The 19,647-nt window shown below is 43.5% G+C and overlaps 2 protein-coding genes across 2 annotated transcripts in view; one reads left to right on the forward strand and one right to left on the reverse strand.

Annotated features, from left to right (window-relative positions):
• Positions 1 to 2: 2 nt before the first annotated feature.
• On the reverse strand, positions 3 to 3,228 carry MRPS14 (mitochondrial ribosomal protein S14). Its single transcript, XM_069789638.1, has 3 exons — positions 3,119 to 3,228; positions 2,538 to 2,696; positions 3 to 509 (listed from the first exon to the last, which is right to left on the reverse strand). Exons 1-3 carry the CDS (start codon positions 3,161 to 3,163, stop codon positions 327 to 329), a joined length of 387 nt encoding a protein of 128 aa, XP_069645739.1. The 5' UTR covers positions 3,164 to 3,228; the 3' UTR covers positions 3 to 326.
• A 2,284-nt stretch (positions 3,229 to 5,512) lies between these two features.
• The window catches only part of TNN (tenascin N), a 31,864-nt gene continuing 17,729 nt past the window's right edge, over positions 5,513 to 19,647 (forward strand). Inside the window, exons 1-6 of the mRNA XM_069789639.1 lie at positions 5,513 to 6,017; positions 12,122 to 12,577; positions 13,572 to 13,949; positions 17,272 to 17,535; positions 18,426 to 18,611; positions 19,145 to 19,234. Coding sequence (XP_069645740.1) covers positions 12,166 to 12,577; positions 13,572 to 13,949; positions 17,272 to 17,535; positions 18,426 to 18,611; positions 19,145 to 19,234 — 1,330 coding nt within the window. The 5' untranslated portion in view covers positions 5,513 to 6,017; positions 12,122 to 12,165. The remainder of the gene's footprint in view (positions 6,018 to 12,121; positions 12,578 to 13,571; positions 13,950 to 17,271; positions 17,536 to 18,425; positions 18,612 to 19,144; positions 19,235 to 19,647) is intronic.

Raw genomic sequence — 19,647 nt, forward strand, 5'->3', positions numbered from 1 at the left:
CCTTGTGCTGTATGTCTTTATTTCTAATGTTGCCCATATCACAAACCTCAGCTTAGTTCTGCAAGCATCAGGTAGTGAACATTTTCCCTCAGAATAAAACCACCTCACATACAGACCAGTTTAGTGGAGTTATGCTGCTTCTTGTCAGCTGATACCAATCACAATCCAGTAAGTAAGTTTAATGAATCAGCATGGCTTCTCATCCTTCCCTTAATAATTTGATACTGATGCTGGACTTCTAGACAGGACAGTCTTGCTTTAATTACTTGAACACACAAACTTAATCTGTTTGTGTTTTCTGCCTGGGTGTATATCCATGTGGTGATCTACCACATAGCCCTCTGTATCCCAGACATCTGAGCATGGTCAGCAAAATGGCGGAAAACAATTCTGCTGAGCCTCCAACGACGCTTCACCCCCCGAGGGCGGGATGTCAGGACACACCTATTTCGGATCCTCACAGGGCAGCTGTCCCGGGGCAAGTCAGCGATCTCTTTATCAGCCACTTCCTAAAACAGAAGACCACAGCATAGAGTTTATCTGTGTTCCCCAGGATTTTGAGGAAGCTTATTGCCAGACCTCAAAAACCTAGCTGTAGAGTAGGTAACCACCACAAGCTTCTCTACCACCTCACAAGTATGCTTTGCTATTTGATAGGGAACTTGCGCCTGTCTTTCTCATTTGACCCTTTCTTTCTGGGCATCCTAACAGTGAATGTAAAACAATCCACATGAGACCCGAAGTTAACCTTATTACAGACTTAACAACCTCAAGCCAGTAATTATAGTTAGTCAAAATCCACTTGGCTTTGTCTTTGTTGCAGGGTGGGCTAGTCCTTTAAGATGAGCTGAACTTAAATCTATGTTCCTTATTAACTGCCTTCCCAGGTAATATGCTTTGAATGTCAGTAAAAGGAATCTCATGTAGTACACTTTGGAAGGAGCTACAGGCAGACGAGGACAAGTCAAAGTGTCTCTGTTCTAATGAGAAGGCTTAAGAAATCTCTTTTCTACGTGCAAGAGAGCTCAACAGTTTTCAGGAAGCACCAGGTAGCAGCAAATGGAATTTCAGAAGAACAAGTGAGCTCAGCAGGGAAATATAGCCTAAAGGAGGTCACTTGAGACTAGGTCAGCATCCTTAATATATTATGTTCTAAAGGACAGAAGGGCTCAAAGGAATCCTGTGTTCAGTCATGGTAGGAAGTCACAGTTGGAGGTAAAAGGAAGGTCTGAGGCTGGACTACAAAAACTCCCATTATGCTTCCGGAATGCTGAAAAGCAATAATGTAAGGCTATCTTCTAAAGGGATGTTCACTTTCAAAGGAAGACAGCATCAAGGGAGCAGCAATGTGACTTTCAACTTCAGTAACAGCAAGGTCAGTAGGACTTCCTATCTTCAGAACATATTTCAGTTACCCGGTTTGTCCAGTCACACATCTGTGTATATAGCTCTACCTATACACTCTACCTAGCACAGCCAAACACTTAGTATTTTTTTTACCTATTTTATTCATAAAGTAGCCTATGCTTTCAGAGAAAACTCATAACTTACTTTTTAAGACTTTAAATTTGGAGCCCAAGTAAGATTTTGTAGGGGAGGAAAAAGTTACTTTCCTGGAGTCTTTTTCTTCATTCTAACTGCTGCTATAATTTAGTGACTTCAAAAGGTGACAAAAGCAGCTGAGGAATACCAAAAGCAAAGCAAGTTGCAATCTTTTTTTGTTTTTGTTCTGTAAGGACATCCAACACAAACTAGACTTGCCAAGAGAATGGTAAAGTTAATATATAAAAGCAGATTCATACACTTTCTCTCCCAGGATGTGTAAGTGTGAAAGGATCTCGCCACAACTAGCCATGGCCAGATCAAATACATACAGGAGTATTTGCAAATGTTTTTAATGCTTAGTAAGGAAGGCTGAGAGCAGGGCAGTGAATATGTGCATTTTTAAGAACAGATCTAACACCCGGATCCGATGCAGCTTTTACATGCTTGTAGGTCAGGCAAGGAGTAAAATTAAGTATTTCCCATTGAACAAACCATTGGTTTTGGCTGGATCAGGCTTCCAGGTTTTTAAATAAGCAAAAAAATCTGAAGTTTATTTAGGAAACTATAAAACTAACCATGTAGTATCCCATATTATCAGAAATAAGGAAACTAGCTTTCTAAATGTATGTTAGTGACAGCTGTAGGGAAAAAAATGAGACTTCATCATATGTAGTGTTACATATAGTGCTTACATGAGAAGCCCTATTTTAAAAAAAACCTCACAACCCAACCCACACAGCTTCTAGTCAGGCGAATACGCTGTTGTTGTGAACACCCCCAAAGGCCAGAGGCTCTGAAGGCGCCCGGGCGCTCGTGGTGACTATGCGATATGATGTGATTCTGTGCTCCTGAGTTAGGAAAACGCAAGCATTTGTGACCTGGCGTGGCTGCTTGGATCTCTCAAGCGGCCACTGTGGCCCAGCAGTAGGAGGCACGCGTGGACTCGTGCCCTGCCCAGGCTGGGGCACAGCTGCAGGGCAGCCGCCCGGTACCTGCAGCTCCTTGGGAAGGATGGTGTTCTTCCGGATGGCGTTGATCCGCAGCCTCTCGTCTGCATACTCGTACGCCAGCTTCCTTCTCTTGACATCCCGCAGCATCCTCCAGTCCACATAGTAACTCCGCACTTGCGTTGTGCAGGGTGAGGGGAGAACCTAATTTAAAAAATTAGGTTTATAATACCCACCTGTTGCACATACAGTCTGCCCAACTCAAGAATGACTTATTCCCATAAAGGTCTCTTTTGTCAGACTTTTTCAAATTACTTCCTCGCAGTGCAGCTCCTGCCCAAGAAATGTAACGTATGATCCAGCTTAGCTCAGGGAAGCCAGCAAGGAATTTGCGATACGGCAGACACCAATAACCGAAGGTACACCCGCACCCGCGTTGTTCCCGCCGCCGGCGAACCCCGGGGCTCAAGCCAAGTCTGGGCTGACGCGGGGCCGAGCCCGCCACCACCGCCCCCAGCGGCCTGATAAGCCCCGCAGCCCCCTCGCCGATCCCCGCCCGCTCCCCGGCGCCTCTGGCCGGGCGGGACAGGGCCCCGAAAGGGAAGCGGGGAGGGAGCCGCGCTGACCTGCCGAGCGGCCCGCAGCGCCCAGCCTATCGCGGAGGCCGCCATCTTCTCAGTGCGACGCGACCGCGCATGCGCTTAGGCCCGGGGCGGGGTCCCGGGCTCTCGGAGCGTCCCCCTTCGTGGGACCGCCGGTTCGCGTCCCGGTCCCGGTCTCCACCACGCCGGCCAGGTCTTCGCTCTCCCCATCCGTCCTTTTGCAGTGAAACTGTACTTCAGTGCCTTGCGGGGGAGAACCCAGACTGGTTTAGAGGGCTGTGCTGTATATCCCGGTGTCGGTGTCAGCCTCGGTCGCACCATCCGTCATTAGAGGGAGCTGGCAACTTCCACAGAAACCTCAGGATCCGACTTTGGGTGGACCAAAAGGATCCTAGTTGGGGAGGAAAGTCTGTAAAAATGACAGGGAAAAGAGTCCCACCAAGAAAATGCGATGCAGAGACATCACACCACGTTGTGGGGTCTCTGTCCAGAAAAGCACGTTTGTCCTGTATGCACGTCGTCGCTCTGTACTAGATTACCTGCCAGCTGCTTTCTAAACGTGGTTTTAGTTTTGTGTCTTAAGAGTTTCTTGGTCGGCTTCCTCATCGCCTAGGACTATTCCTAAATTTATATCAGCGTTTTGCATATTTTTCAACTCATGAATTTTGGATAAGTTACAGAATTTTACAGACAAAATTGAATAATCATAAACCTGAACACTGAAAAATATATGGGAAATTCTGCTTCTGTTGTTCTTAGCTGCCCTGTTGTTTGGTGAGAGAAACTGTCCTGTTCTACTGACTGGGACTTTGCTTACACAGTGTTTACAATAAGTCTATGTCCTGATTTCAGGGAGAACATCTATTAAGTGTTTGATGTTGAATTAACCATTTTGATTGAATTTTCCATTCATATCAGCTTGTTAGCTACATCCAAAAAGTCATGCAAGAAGCTGGATTCTCTCTCAGTTTGTCATGCTGCTTGTTGTCTGTGTGCCAGGCATTTTACTTAGATGCCTAGTATATTATACTGGTCCTTGAGGTATGTGGGTGTAATCTGGAAGAAGCGGCCAGATTGGCAGGCTAATGCGGTCAAGTTTTATTATCCATGCTGCAGTCAGCAGCAACAGCTTCCACAGCAACTTACCCATCTAGGCTGATTGTGCAGGTGATGGTAATCAGTGGAAAGAGGCCATTTTTAGTGCTGATGAAGTGGTTAATTCTCCCCAGCCTGTTCAGTTTCTGGTTGCCTTGCCAACCCAGGTGTTAACTACCCTGATGGTTTTTGTCCTGTGGATGTGACAAGCTGAAACCGCTAGTACCTGTTACATAGAGCATTAAACTGGGATAGAGGGATAGCTATTTTCACTTCTCCTTGCTTTAGATGGGTCTCATGAGTGACAGAGAGGTGAGACGCTTGTCACCGGCCTCATTTCCCAACTCTATGCTCCCTTCATACTCGGAGAAGCTGAAAGGCTGCTCTTAAACTTGTGCGAGGGTCTGTCTGTGGAGGGAAACTGCAGCAGCAGAAAGGGCTCGGCCTGCACAGCCTATGGGCTGCAACCCTTCTGTGAGCATCCAGTTCAAAACCCAGGCTGTTTGTGACTGTGCTTCCTGGTGATGTGGTGTACTGATGCGTAACTGGCTTGGAAGTAGGTTTCTGGTGTCTGCAGGGAGACAGAATTTCAAGCTTTGTTCCCTGATATTATTGTCTATAACTTGCTATTTTTTCAGCTTGCCAGCTGGTAAAAGCAATCTGTAGAATATCAGCAGAGCAAATAAAGTAGGGAGCTGGATGTGATCGAAGGGGATTTGAATGTTAGAGCACACATATGTTTCTACAGTATTTTGTTCCACTTCCCCTTGGTCTCTCTGTGTTTGTTAGATGGTCCAGATGGGCGAGGAACCAGTGAGTGTGGGAAGGGGAACTATTTCTCCAGCCAGGGCTGAAACCCTCCCTTGCTCAATAGCATCACCTGTGTAATCAGCACTCTTCCAGCTGTGGAGGTGGGACAGTGTGTGTTGTCTTGCAGCACTATCTTTCCCTTTCTGTAACAGGGTTGCCAAGGACAGCGTGTTTGGTGCTTACAGCTTTAAAAAATACAAACTAAGTGAGAAAGCGTGGAGCCCCAGTGTAAGTTAGTGGTATTTGTAGTGTTCAGTGTGGTAAGCATGCTATATTTGACTTCACTCCCCGGTTGCAGCGACTGAGATTGGCAAGGGCTAATGATGCATGTTGATAGCCCTTAGGCTGCTGCTGTCTTCAGCTCCCTCAGCACAGCTTCTGGTTGCAGTAAAGCAAAGCAACTGGTCAGAATCTGAGACGTTTTCTTAGCTAAAAACTGGGCTCAGTAATGCACGTGGTTAAAATAATCGTATGGGTACCTTAACAATGCCTACAACATGTAATTTGCTTTAAGTTCTCAAGGGCAGCATTGTGTTTAACTACTGCTGGTTTTGAAAGGTGTTTTATTTTTACTTTCTGCGTTACTCCACCTGAATTTCACATTATTGATACTACAAATGTGCTTGTCAATACATGGGTCTCAGTGATAATTTTGGGATGTTTGCTGCCAGATTTACAGTGTTGGAAAGACTTTCTGGCTTTTGACTAGAAGCAGAGCATAAAATGAATCGGACATCATTCTTTCTGCTGGCGTGCAAGGCTGATACTGAGTAAGGGAATCGCTCCCAAACCAAGTGTGCTCCTTAGGTGGTTTGAGGGAGGGAAACACCCCGAGGCCTCTATTGGTTCCTTTCATCTGGCCCAAGGGACTTAAATTCACTGTAGGGACTGCTGCTGTCTTGCAGCTAGAGTGGGAAGAAGAGAGGATTTGGTGACCTTTCAGCTTGCTCAAATTACCTTTGCAAGTGGTGGCTGCACCAGAAGGGCTCTGAACCAGGCAGCTGAAAGTACTTGAAAGGTAAGAGAAAAGTATTTTTACTTCCTTTGAGGTTCCTGTTGTTTGTTCTGAATGAAAAACCCAGCCAATTTTTCTCTGACTTCCTATAGCAGATACCCTCTAAGGCTTTAAAAGCCTTACACAAACATCAATAATCCTGTATTATGGGCATGCATTGTTATTGCAAAGCATATAGTAGTATTCAATGTCACTCTGTTTTGAAAGGCTTAAGCTTTCCTGTTGTCTCCTCCAACCATATGAAACCACATACCTACCACAGTAAATGGGAGTTTTGCCTTTGGATTTAGTGGAGCTAGGGTTTAACCTAGAAGGTAATTATTTTAGAATGCTTGTTCCTAGTAATTTCCATTTTAGGCTCTGATTTCTGTGTGACAACAGTTGTTTTAAAAGCCCTTCCTTTTGTCATGAGATCATACTGGAATTCGATCACACATCTTATAATTGCAACAAACACTCTCAGTAATTGTTCAGTACTTTCTCATCCAAAAACTCTTCCTATGCCTTCTAGTGCACCTTTTCACAGACTCAATGGTAGAAGCCAGTAGAAGTTCTTTACCATATAAAATATATCACTATTTTCACAATAAAAGTACTTTATTGATTATACTGTTTATAATAAAAATGTCATCCATTGCATAAGTAGAGTTGATCAAATACAGGAAGTGCAAAATTTTTGAGCTGTGCAGGCAACAGAACAAAGATTTGCTTCAGGAAAGACTGACTTAAAATGGAAGTTAATGATTTAACAGAAGGGAGCTAGGTCATTTGTTACAAAATGCATATTTATACTAACTAGCAAATGTGCAAATATATTAAGCCTCTCTGCACTTTCTAATGAGTGTGTAGGATTTCAGAAGCAATCTCTCATTCACATATGAATAGTTAATACACCTTGCTTACCAGACATTGCAGAAGAATTAGCATGAAAGGAAAGGTAAATATAAGGATGAATCTCAAAGCACTGTATCTACCTGGCTGATTATAATTCTGTTTTTCTATTTGTTATTTCAAGTCATCCCAAACTTCTGTAGCATTAGGTAAGTTTCATTCAGTCTGGAAGTAAAAAAACGTAGATGCTTGCAAAAGAAACAACCTTGCTAAATTAATCGTTGCATTTTTTTTATTGGCAGTCATTGGTTGCATTAATTGCATAAAGACTGCATAATATTGAAAACAGAATGCTGGCTAGCTTATTACAGCAGTTGCATCAAATGACTTCTGTGACAAATACCAGAGAAAAGAAAGTCTGATGCAGAGCTTTCTAAAGCAGATGAGATTTGGTACAGTAGAATAGTTTCACCACAAAAAATAAAGACAAACAATCCAGCTGGTTAAACTAAATTATACTTATGGAAAGTCTGTAAAATTAGTAGCTTGTCTCAGCTGAATGCTTAACCGAGAAAAATACGTAAAGCAGAAGGAAAATGGGCTAGACTTCTTAGCATCTGAGTAGTATCATCATTTGTGCATGTTTTGATGCTCCTTCCATTTTTGTCAGACTGCCACCAAATAGTAGCCCTCAATGACTGAGTTCTGCTCTTTGGTGCTGCTGACTTGTGGTGTTCTTTATTGCTAAAAGTGTTGCAAGATGTAAGGAGCGTGACTGTATTCCAGCTTACTTGGAGATGAGCTGGTTTATCAGCTTCTGTGCTGCTACATCTGCTTCTGTATCTGAGAACACAGCTTTGCCATGTGCCTCTGCAGGTGCGTTTGCTTCTCTCCACAGGCTGCTGCTACACACTCCCCTGCTGCTACATTGCCATCTCCATGCTTTAAGCAGTATAGCATTCTACAGTGAACATCCATTTGCGGGCAGAGTGCATGATAAATATAGATCACTGATAATGCTTGTGTCTCCTGAGCCTAAATGCTACCTTCCTAGTATTGGTCAGACAGGTCTGTTGCTGCTCTTCTTGGGAGTTAATTGAAGTAAGTGATGGCTGTTTGGATATCAGCAGAGCCCTTCTGTGAACTTCCCAAGAACTTTCTGACATGTCTTCCAATATTTGTTATTCCTTTTATGTTCCTCAAGAAATCTCCCCTAGCTTTAAGATGGCTAAATGTGCCGATTTTCTAACTTGGCAGTTAGGAAACTGCCAGCTCTCATTTCTCTAGTACTGTGGTACAACTTGGCAGCTTCTGTTCTAGCCCTAGTGTTGAAAATGCTGCGCTCAAAAAAATCGCACAGTCTACTCTCCCTTGGTACTTAGAAAGCTCAGGTTTCAGCCCATGGCTCCTTTCACTGTGTGTCCTTCTGGCTATTTGTCTTAAACTGTAATGTGTGTTGCTTCTACTGTTGCGTTGTATAACTCTTGCTGCTTGCATATGTACATAGTCTACTCTGCCCCATTTCTCAATCTTTGATCTTATAATTCTTCCTTCCTCTTCTGCAACCTGTCTGGAGCTGTCCTAGACCTGCTTTTCCTTTTTCCTGTGACTTCAAGTCCCCCTTCCTCTCCTCAATCCCATCTCCATGTTGCCTGGGTGGCACCCTGCTAAGTATCTACATCTGTGTCTTTATCAGCTCTTGCCTTGACAGAAGCAGCTTCCAGTCATGCATCTCCTATGGCTGATGGGGTGCTAGCAGAAGATAATACTGTGAAGGCCTATACCCCAAATCTTCAAACACTGAGCTGTAGGATGGAAAAAGAATTACAGAGTTAGATCATTGGAGTCTTTCACATAAATACTGTAGGTTATCTCCAGCTTTGATCATCCCATGCTTTCCTCTGCAAAGGTTGGAAAGATGTGAGCAGGGCTTCTTCCATCCCTTTCCTTAGGAGAATATTCTGTTCTAGTAGATCTAACTGTTAGGCATTCTTTCCTAAAATAGTCCTTGCCCTAGTCTGCTATTATTGCCAGTTATATGTATGACATGATATTCTCCATGAAGAATCAGTTAAACCCACTCTTTTTAACAGCAGGGGAAAATCTCTTTATTACATGATGAGGAAGCCAAAAAAGCTGTCCTCTTTCATTATGCTTGACAGAAATGCTTACATTCAGGAGTTTTTCCTCCTGAATGATCTCTAAGACCAGGAAAATCTGAGATCAGTTTGTGGTTCCCACGAAGCCCTAATTAGTAATGACATCATGTTACAACCCAGAATGCTATTCAGCACTTGGTGCTGAGCAAAGAGATTTTGTGCATGTGTCTATTTGGGATGGTGGGGTGGTTTGGGGGACTCATCTCCAGGGGTTTGGAAATAAACCCCACAAAACAAAGTTTTTGGGGTTTCCTGCAATGGACTATGATGAGAATCCGTAGAATTTGGACGTTAAATTTGTTCAGAGCTTTGAAGCAATCTCTTATGATTTGATTTGTTTCAGAAGTTTGCAAAGCAGAAGAAGAAGAAAGGTATAGTTAGTTTCTGTGGCCCTTTGAGAGAGAGGAGTCTTGGGAAACAGAATAGCAGTTGGGTCAGGGTGAGAAAGCTGCATCTTTGGTCACAAATGGGTATCTGCAAAACCTCAGGAGATAGAGATAGGGAAGAAGCCCTGCCTCTGCAGAGCCACATACTTTCCCCCCCTCCATTTCTCTTACTGTAAGTTAAATGTGAATTATCTCTTCATGTAAATGTTAAATGTAGATAAGTGCTGAATGGAGGGGAAAAAACACCCACAATGAAACAAATTGCTACTTGGGAATAAGCAGCAGAGATAATTCCCTTATTTTATTTTATTCATATAAGATAAAGAATTGTAGACTGAATCTTGAAATCTATACCGTATTTTGGTTGAGGTCAGTGATGATTTTGCTTGAAGAAAGATGCATTAGTGGCCTGCAATATAGGTATAAGCAGGTATAATATGTATTTCCAATGGTGGTGGCTTTTTGTTTGGTTTTTAGCAAACAAAGCTTCATGTTTCTGAGGATGAAGGACACCTTCCTGTAGCTGTGCTGCCAATGGTAGGGCACGAATCTAATGGCAGGGATATTTCCAAAGTTTTGGCAGACATTTAGGAGATATAAGGATGCTTCACAGAAACAGTTAAATTTCATCATAGCTCAGGATTGTATGACTTTCAGAAATGTGATTATAAGGGACATAGCTGAGGAGATGAAAACTTAGTATGATTCTTCAGGAGTGGAGTCCTCTGTTACTTCAGAGAGTATTACCTGGGCCAGCACTGAGTTCAGATGTGCTGTCTCTATGGATACATATTGACCAAATGCTTTCTAGTTATCGCATTACCTAATTTAGCACTTAAATAATGTTTTTTTCTTCTGCTTATGCAATGAATAACATGAGTGCTTAGTAAGTCGCATATGGTGGCATTTTGTATTTGCATCCTGTGATATGAAATTCTAAGTATTTAACCAAGTATGTATCACCTCCTGTACAGATTGACACCTACCATTAATGCCAAAATTTAGTTTGTAACATTGAATAAGTCAACTGATAAATTTAGGTTTCTAACTTTACATTTTATCCTTCCACCCATGTTTGCTCTGTTCCTTCCTGTTATTCTTGTCTTGTGAGGTGTTCATTTCTTCAGTCCAAAATTGTTGCTTAGTTGACAGCACAAAATTTTTACAGTGAACAGTTTTGTTTCTGTTAAAGACTTTACCTGAAGACTTTAAACTAAATGTTTCGACTTCAGTTTTGACCTCTAAATGTCAATGCAGTTAAACAGTAATATTTTATTTATTTATTTTTAAGTCTTCGTTTTGAGACTTAATCACCCTGAAATCAAGCTCTTCCTATTTATTTATGCGGGGTAGGAAAGAAGGAATGTTTTTGAAATAAAAGTACAGGAAAACAAATGGGTTTACAACACATCCTCTCACTCCATGTGTTAACAGATTTGCTCTAGTAGCTTCTAAATGAACCTTGCCAATGCTGAGATAACAAATCAGATAACTGAGTCAAAGCAAAATAAACTTGAAATCCCTCAAGTGAATCCAGTGTTCAGGCACACAAAATGCCAAAGTACTGGTTTCAAATGGAGGAAATATTTTAATTCTCCCCAATTCAGATAACAGTGTAGGCTATGCGCTACATCAGAAGACAACGATGGGTTTAATTTTATGTATCATTTGAGTCCAGTGGCAAAACCCTGGTAATTTAAATCTGAAGGGCCTTCTTGAAGTGGTGGACTAAATCAGAAATAATCAACATGAGACCTTGAAGACAGATGGTTCAGCTCTGTCGGGACAGTTGTACCCAAAGTGAGGGTTTTGTGAGATGTAATTAACAGCCCATGTGAAGCCCGGTGAGAATCTCAGTCCTGCCTCTACAGAGCAGATGTCTTCAGCTCTGCAGAAACTCGGTTCCCCTCCTCTATGTCCAGCAGGCAGAGATGGGGACTCTAAGGCTGGGACTGACATTTGGTCAGGTCAGCACATGAGGTGCATTTACAGAACCATGGGCTGTGAGTGATGGGAGAAGGAAAGGGATGCTTAACAATGTGCTGCAGAAGGGTATGAGTTGTTTTCCAGCTCTATGCAGACATGTCTATTCCATCCCAGTGACACCTGTTCTGTGGTCCAGCTGATCTCCTTCCTTGAGAAAGTGTTCTATGCTTATATTCCCTGTACAAACTGACTTTTGGCATCCCCTTCAACACCTTTCTGAAAACATTTCTACCCATGCCTGAAATGTAGCTGTCCTGGGAAAGATATCTCATGGCATGATACATGTAAAGTGAGCAAAACTATCTTCCAAACATCTTGTACCAAAAGATGAATGTCAGGTCTCTGAATTTTTCATGCACACAGCATCAGCACAGTTACCAAGCTTCTAGTTGAAAACCATGCAAGCTGCTGGAGATTACTATAGCCAAAAAGATGATCAATAATCCAGATCACAGCTGGGAGACTTATACAATGTCTACTGTAACTGCAGGGGAATGAGGATTGCTATGGCATAATTAATAATTGCAATGGACCATGATACTAAGTCTCACTTGAAAGATGCAAATTTTAAACTCCTAGACTGGCAGTCTAGAAGCTCTTTTGTATCCAACTCATCCAGTGTGACTCTTCCAGGTACTGACCAACCTAGTACTGAATCAAGGCTAAACAGAATTTGGCTTTTACAAAATCATGTAAACCAGCTTTACGATCACACTTCTTATATTTTTCCTCTTCTTGAAAGCAGCCGTGCTGTTTGAGGGGTCAGTGCTGCCTCTGAAAGCCTACCAGATGGATTTCTTGAGGTGGCTTGCTTTCCCAATGGGAGTATTGCTGTGCTGTGCTCTTCAGACATCTGCTGTTCAACAACCTGCATCTCACAACTGCACCAGCAATGGTCAAAGAATATCCTTCAGCCACTCCTACAAGATTGACCTGCCCATGTCCTCTCAGATTAAGGTGGAAGCAGATCCATTACAGCATGAAGACAACAGCAGGGTGCAGCTAGATCCTGGCAAGGCTGTGGAAAACGAAGAGCAGAATATAATCTTTAGGCACAACATCCATGTGCATGCACCCAAAGGGGACTGCGAAACTTTGACCCACATTAAGGGTCTGTTTGAAAGGATAGAGAAGCTTGAGAAAGAAGTGGCAGAGCTGAGAGAAGTTTGCAGCCCTCAGAAATGTTGTGGGGGAAGCCAAGGTAAGTAACAGTTGTTCTTACATCCCAGACACAGCCTATTTACTGCAGAGATTTGGGGACTGGAATCCATTTGTCAAGGTTATGGGGGTTCTCCGCAAGTGAATTGCTTGAGTCCTATGGATGGGATGGTGCTCTGGTTTCTGTGATGTGAAAGGAAATCTGAAGGTCCCAGAATGCGGTAGTACATACCATTTCTGGTACCAGCACAGGGGAAATCTCCCCAGGTGTCTCCCAGAAGTGGAAGGGAACAGTTCCTGAGTTTAACATAGGTGGAAGGATTCAGTGGAGGAATTTCTGTGGGAGGGTGGGAGATGGGGGAGGCACTTCTTGGTCCTGTCTTTTCCTTTCTCATTTTTCCCTCCAGAATTTTTGCAGTTGTTGAGAATTTGTCTTTTTATTTCCTCCTTGATAACTGACTAAAGAGCAGAGTTTATGATGATGATGTTTTCTGGTGGCCACTGGCCTTGCAGGTGATGAAAGTTTTACGCTGCATGGCCTCTAAGAAAAGATTTAACAAACTGATGTTGTTTGGGGAATGGAGACAGGAAGAAGTGCTGTCTTTGCTTACATGAAAAATACAGGTGTATAGCAGATGAGAATAATGTGCTCTCCATCTTTATAACAACTGTGGTGAGAAATGGTGAGCTTAAATTACAGCCAAGAAGATTCAGGTTAGAGTCTGTGAAAAGTTTTCTAATTGACTCTTTGGGATGGTCATGGAATCTGCATTCCTGCTGACTACAGTCAAATGTGTTGCGAAAGCCAAGGGTAGAGCTGGTCCTTCCTTGGACCTGGGGCAGATGGACAAGGTGATGTCTTCAGGTCTTTTTCAGCCCATATTTTCCAGTGATATTTATGCTTTCCTTTAATGACCTTGAACACACCTTTGCACTATCTGTCCGTTGCTATGTTCCTAATTTTTTCTTTCTTTTTTTATTTTGTCTCATCTGTGTGTCACACTTGCTGCTATGTATCCTGGTACTGCTCTGACCAGGTATCTCGCATTGCAGCGGCCATGGGACTTTCCTCTATGAGACTTGCAGCTGTAAGTGTGCCGAGGGCTGGGAGGGCAGTGACTGCTCCCACCCCACCTGCCCCAGCCACTGCAGCGGCCATGGGCGCTGTGACAGCGGGAAGTGTATCTGTGATGAACCTTACTTTGGTGAGGACTGCAGCCACCAGCTCTGTCCTGAGAACTGCAGCGGCAATGGGATCTGTGACACAGCCAAAGGGGTCTGCCAGTGCTACGAGGAGTTCATCGGAGAGGACTGCAGTGAGAAACGATGTCCCGAGGACTGCAGTGGCAATGGGTTCTGTGACACAGGAGAGTGCTACTGCCACGATGGCTTCTTTGGCCTTGACTGTTCCCAGGGTAAGATATGCCTGGGAGTTATTTCTCCCTTCTTTCTTTCAATCTGAGTTTCCCTCTCTACCTCCCATAAACATTTGGTTAATCCTGTAGGTAAGTGAAGCCTGGGGTCACCATGTTCCTCTCAGAATTCCTGCTGGGCTAGGGGTTGCTGACTGGTCCTTGTCTTCAAGAATTGCCTGGAAAACATTTCTGAGTTGGGGAAAGGTGGAAACACACTTAAAGGTAGTGTTAGTACAAGCCTGTGTGTAACAGCTGAAGGAGAGAGCAAAACTGAGTATGGAGCCACAGTCTGTTTCTTGACATATAAATGAGACAATAGAAGGTAAAAGCATGTTTGCTGCAGTGTGCACTGCTTGTGGATAAGGTAGTTGATTTGATAAAAACTGTGAGACAAAGGATGCATAAATCCTTTCAATAACCTCCCTTTGAAGTGAGGTCTTTGGGAAATTCTCCCTTATCCTGCTTTGTTACAAGGCGCTATGATTTGCCTGAAGACCTGACTGAGCTGATCTTGAGGTGTGTGTCCAGCAGTTTCTGCTTAATTCTGAGAAACCTATAACCACATGTTGATACTCTAGGCTTCAGCACTCAGCCTTTTACCCTGGAAGCTGCCTTTCCTTCTCAGCACATCACTCTTGGTCTAATCTTTCATGGTTCCTCATGAAGGAGAACTAGGTAACAGTCACACACCAAGCACCAGGTATTGCTCAGTAAGGGTTTGCAGTGACTCTACTCACAGGTCTTTTCTGCTCTGGATCATCCCTCACATCTCAGGCTTGATCTATCTGCTTAGAGGCTCACCTTTTATTTAGTAGATTATTTGCTCAAATTCTTCATCCAAACAAGAGCTCTCTGTCAAAACTTCACTTTTCCTACCCCTTCCACGCTATCCAGAGATGTTTCTGTGGCTCCAGCACTCTTCTGTCAGTAGACTGGGATTTGCTGCTCAGGAGGCAGCACCTTTACAGGTGGCAAGCAGAAGAGTTTCTCCCAGAGCAGAAACAATTCTCCCAGAGAACTGTTGCCCAGCCAGCCTCGGATCCTCTTCCTTTACACAACACCTGCAGCTCTTTTACAGGCTGTGAAAGTGGTCTCTGTTCTCTGAGTGAGCAAGCACTGCAGAGTTAATGCATATAGCACAATCCATTTTGCTACTGTTTCTGAGCGCTACACCTCCACCTCTGCTTAAGAACTTTAAGTCCAAAGGCAAATGGTTCCCATCTCAGCATCTGTAGCCAAGCACTCCTCTCCTATAGATGTCAAATTGCCTTTTCTGTTCCAATTTGGGTTAGATTTCTGCATCCTAGGAGATTTACACTGAGCACTGTTTTTATTTATTTATCATTATTATGTTCTTTTTTTATGTAACTCAGATCATGAAATGACATATTTTGTTGTATATTGCCATAGTAACTGGAATGTCTGAATATCTAGAAGTTACTATCAGACATGCAACAGTATAATTAATGTCTTGCAATTCCTCCTGAAGGAGAAATAGAGGACAAAGACACACTGAACAGCAGATATTGGCCTGTGCTCTTTCTGGACTTTGTTTACTGGCACTTCAAAATAGCACTGTGGGGTATCTGAAGATTAATAAACCAGCAGTTTAAAACAAAATTATCCACAAAACCAGTTTTTTGGTATCTCAGCACAATATTCATTTAACCAGGAAGTCTTTGTGTTGATGCTGTACTCAGGATATTGGAACAGAAAATAAAGAGGGGCTCTTTGCTGTTCCCAGGGGAGCCAGGGCTCCCAACAAGCCCCCGTGTGAGCTCTTGGCCCAGCGCTGGATCTATACATGTGCTGCTCGTTTCCTGCTTCCTGAGGAGAAGCTGCCTGATGGAGAGAGATTGACGAGAGCAAGCGGAACACAAGATGGACTCTGGCACGGCCCACAACCACCCATCCTCCTAATTCACCTCGGCAATTAGTGCTGTGCCTGTGATGAACCGTTTTGCTTCAGGCTACGAGGTCCTCTGCTGTTGGAGCACAAGAGGAGGAGGTTTTCAAGGGTTACCAAGTCCAGGCAGTGCCTCCTTCCCCTTCACACCCCCGGCTCTGACCAGGAGCGTTTCTGTCAAGTCCTGAAGTGCTTGGGTTTGTCATGTAGGCTGGAGAAGGTGGCTCTGGTGCATCTCAGGGCAGAGGAAAAAAACATGTTGCAAAAGTAGATTCCCCTGGGCTAGAGAGTCACTGCCTTGGCAGGAACCCCTCATCAAAATGTCCTGCTTGGAAACACAAACTGTCCTAGGCATTGTCCTAAACAGTTGATTCTGGTTTCTTATGCCACATCTCTCCTCCTCAGAGAGGCAGAGACAATGCTCTCTGAACTACGCTTAGACAAGGCATAAACCACATTGTATGTATTTAGGTTCTTTATTATTTTACTGCAAAGCTGGATTATTCAAATCCAGCTCCTATATCACAAGGAGAGGCAGGATGAATGTTCTCACATTTTGTACAAAGTTTTCATCACAAGCAATGGCATGCACATATTGAGGGTGGAATTTCATGAGAGCTGTGAATTACACAAGGAAATGAATGCTGCCTTTCAAGTGAGAAGAAACTCATGATGCTATCTGACCTAATGTTGCTGATACATGCCTTTTTACAGGCACTTGCTATCTATTTTGTTGCTATTGGTTAGTGTCTTGCTAATGAAATACAGCTGGTAGATGGTTTGATCAGTTTATGATGTGCTTACTTATAATTAAAATCAGGAAAACTTTCTGATGGATGTTCTACATTGACTGCTCTTAAGGGCTGCTTCAAGACACTGATGAGCTTTCTGTCTTGTGGCAAAACGGTTAAGGCACTGTTGGTGTCCTGAAATTTATTATGTGCGGCAGATTTGCCCAGGTCTCTGCCAGGCACCAAGTGTAAGTTTCCATCAGTATAAAGGCTCAGTTTTTTACCTCTGCTATGGAGAAGCTGTGTTCCCCAGTTTTGGGGACCAGCTGACATTTTGAAATAACTCTGACAGTGATACAAAAAGAAGGTTTTGGCTTGTCTTTCTCTTCCTAGAGGCATGGGAAGGGACAGCTTTATGAGAGAGTTTTCCTCATGCCAGTGTGGGTTTAGAAGCTGGAAAGAGTCATCCAGGAAATTACTGTATTTGTTACTGGCTGCAGTATTCATTTGTATTTAATGATATGCTGTTGAGCAGAAGGAACTGGACAAATCCAAGATGACTACAGACTGGGAGTTCTAGTTCTGTGCTTTCCTTGTATTCAAAATAGGTTTGAAAAAACTTCTTGCTTGGCTGTGTGACAAGACATTGTCCTCATTGCAGTGTTTTTCTTCATTTCTCTTCTAGTGCTTGCTCCTCAGAACCTGCAGCTACTGAACTCCACAGAGAACTCTCTGGCTGTCGGCTGGGATCCAATGATTGATGTAGATAATTACCTCATTAGCTATTATCCAGTGGGGTATGAGATGTTGGTGAAACAAGTCCACGTGCCCAAAGAGCAGCTCAGCTATGAGATTGTGGGTGTCCACCCTGGCACCACATACAATGTCACGCTTCATCATGTGAAGAAGGGGATTGCCAGTGAGCCCAAGTATCTAGAAGCAAGTACAGGTAGGAGCAGGAAGCATTTTTCTTCAGAGTCAGAAGCCGTAGATCTTTAAAGTTAGATTCAAACAAGTGGAGTGAATTGTTTGGCTTTGTAGGTTTGTAATGTCCTCTCTGAGTGCTGGAGAGCACTTTCTCTTCCCAGCCTCAGTTGCAGTTTTCTGTCATTGTTCTTTTCTGGAGACTCTGTTCCCAGATACATATCATTAGGACTGAATGTATTGCAATTTTCCCCTCTTTCACTTTATCTTGTCCAAATCCTACTTGCATTGACACACCTGAATTCCAGGGAATCTGTAATGTTGCCTGCTGCAAGAAGCAGGAATGGAAGCATGCACAATAAAGCCAGCATGTTATTAGAATAGTGCACTGTTTGACTGGATGCAGAAGGGACTTTAAAGTAGGCAGGATGTCATTCCTAGGTACTAATTTGCCACATATGTCTGCATCAGCGAGTTTTCCTCATAGTCTCTTCCCAGGACTGAATGAGCCTGATGCTACTGAGGTTAGGAGGTTGAGTGTGGAAAGACTGCATGTTTGAAGCAGTCTCTTGAGAACTGAAAGTTTGTTAGCAGCTGATATTATGCTATCTGTCTGCAGTTGGCAAAAACAGTGAAAAGTTTGGTCATTTTGACATTTTTCTTGCTTCTAGCACAACAGGTGGGAGCTGAGAGCCAGACAACTCTTGAGTTGGAGTGTTACCATGGATAAAATGAAGCTTGTTGAAATAATGGTTGTACTGTACTTGCTTAACTCTTCAGTTTGGCTGATGAAAATGTCTTGGGTCTCAGAGCAGGTGACTGGGCAGGGAGGAGGAATGTTTAGCAACTTCCTATCTTACATCTACCTTTTCATGCTGATGCTGCTTCCTCACGGTCCTCTGCTGTCCTTCCCAGTCCTGTCTGCACTCAGTGCCATCTGGGTGACAGAAGAGATGGAGCACTCCCTGGAAGTGGAGTGGGAGAACCCACCAACAGATGTGGATTATTACAAGCTGAAGTTCAGATCCCTGGTGGGGATGGATGAGAAGCAGGTCATGGTGCCCAAAAGCAATGACCCTAAGAGCAGACACATCATGACTGGTGAGTACTTGTGGGTATTCCAAACTGGGCAGGGGCAGGGAGAAGTGGCAGGAGCAATTGATGGTCAGACCATAGACCTGAGAGGATTCTTCTCTCATGTGTGGATTGCCAGTTTTCCTTCACCTCCTACCTGCCGTAGGCCAGGGTGAGATCTATTGGGGTTCCCCTATCCCATAATGGTGGGTGTCTCCACAGGGAGAAAGCTTCTGTAGCCTGTGGATAGCAAGTTACAAGGTATATTTATTCAGCTTTAATTCTGTCCTTGTTAGGAATGAAGTATATTCTTCTGTTTCAGAGCTGGTAAGACTGATATTTTGGAAATCCCCGCTTACTGTAGTCAATGTATGCCCTAAGGGCAAGGCTGGACCAAGTGTTATCAAGGCATTCTCAAGACAAAAGGAAGTTAGATGGAAATCTAAACTTTAAGTTCCTCTCTGCTACAAACCTAGAACTGGATAGACTAAAAATAGCTTTCTTTAAGAAAAATTACGTCTTCCCTCATTGTTGGTGATGCTTCCTTTTGCTCTTTGTAGGCCTGAAACCTGGCACAGAGTACGAGGTCACTGTCATACCCATGAAAGATGATACAGAGGGAGAACCATCTTCAGTGAGTGGTAGGACTGGTACGTGGAAAGTTCCTTTTATGATAGTGATGTTACTACAGGGTTTGGGGACAGATCTGTCAAGATCGCAGCACAAAAGGTGCACTTCATGTATGACCTGCAACCAGGTCTGCTTATATCTTGTTTAAGCTTGTCTACACTGTATATTAAACACTAAACCTAGCCCTAGCTCAGACTTTTGCCTTGGTTTTAAACCTACAGTAACTTCACCCTTAACTTGACTAACGGCTCCAGCCAGACACAGGATAAGCATAGTAAGCTGGCCTCTGTATGTAATAACAACCCTCAAACGAGCTCAGAGCTACGTCCAGCAGTAACTCAAAGTTTGCTGGTTCATGACTTCCCTAACTAGGTCATTGACAGGATGACCTTGGTTAAACCTAGCACACATGATTTGTGGTCTGGATATGGCC

This window comes from Haliaeetus albicilla, chromosome 8 (assembly GCF_947461875.1).
Source record: "Haliaeetus albicilla chromosome 8, bHalAlb1.1, whole genome shotgun sequence".
Taxonomy (NCBI): domain Eukaryota; kingdom Metazoa; phylum Chordata; class Aves; order Accipitriformes; family Accipitridae; genus Haliaeetus; species Haliaeetus albicilla.

What these genes read in the sequence shown, in the direction of transcription:
- MRPS14 (XM_069789638.1), bottom strand. Translation starts at nt 3,163, where the DNA reads ATGGCGGCCTCCGCGATAGGCTGGGCGCTGCGGGCCGCTCGGCAG. An exon ending in CGCTGCGGGCCGCTCGGCAG is followed by an intron (nt 2,697 to 3,118) that starts GTCAGCGCGGCT and finishes TTTTTAAATTAG; the next exon opens with GTTCTCCCCTCACCCTGCAC. An exon ending in TCCTTCCCAAGGAGCTGCAG is followed by an intron (nt 510 to 2,537) that starts GTACCGGGCGGC and finishes CTTCTGTTTTAG; the next exon opens with GAAGTGGCTGATAAAGAGAT.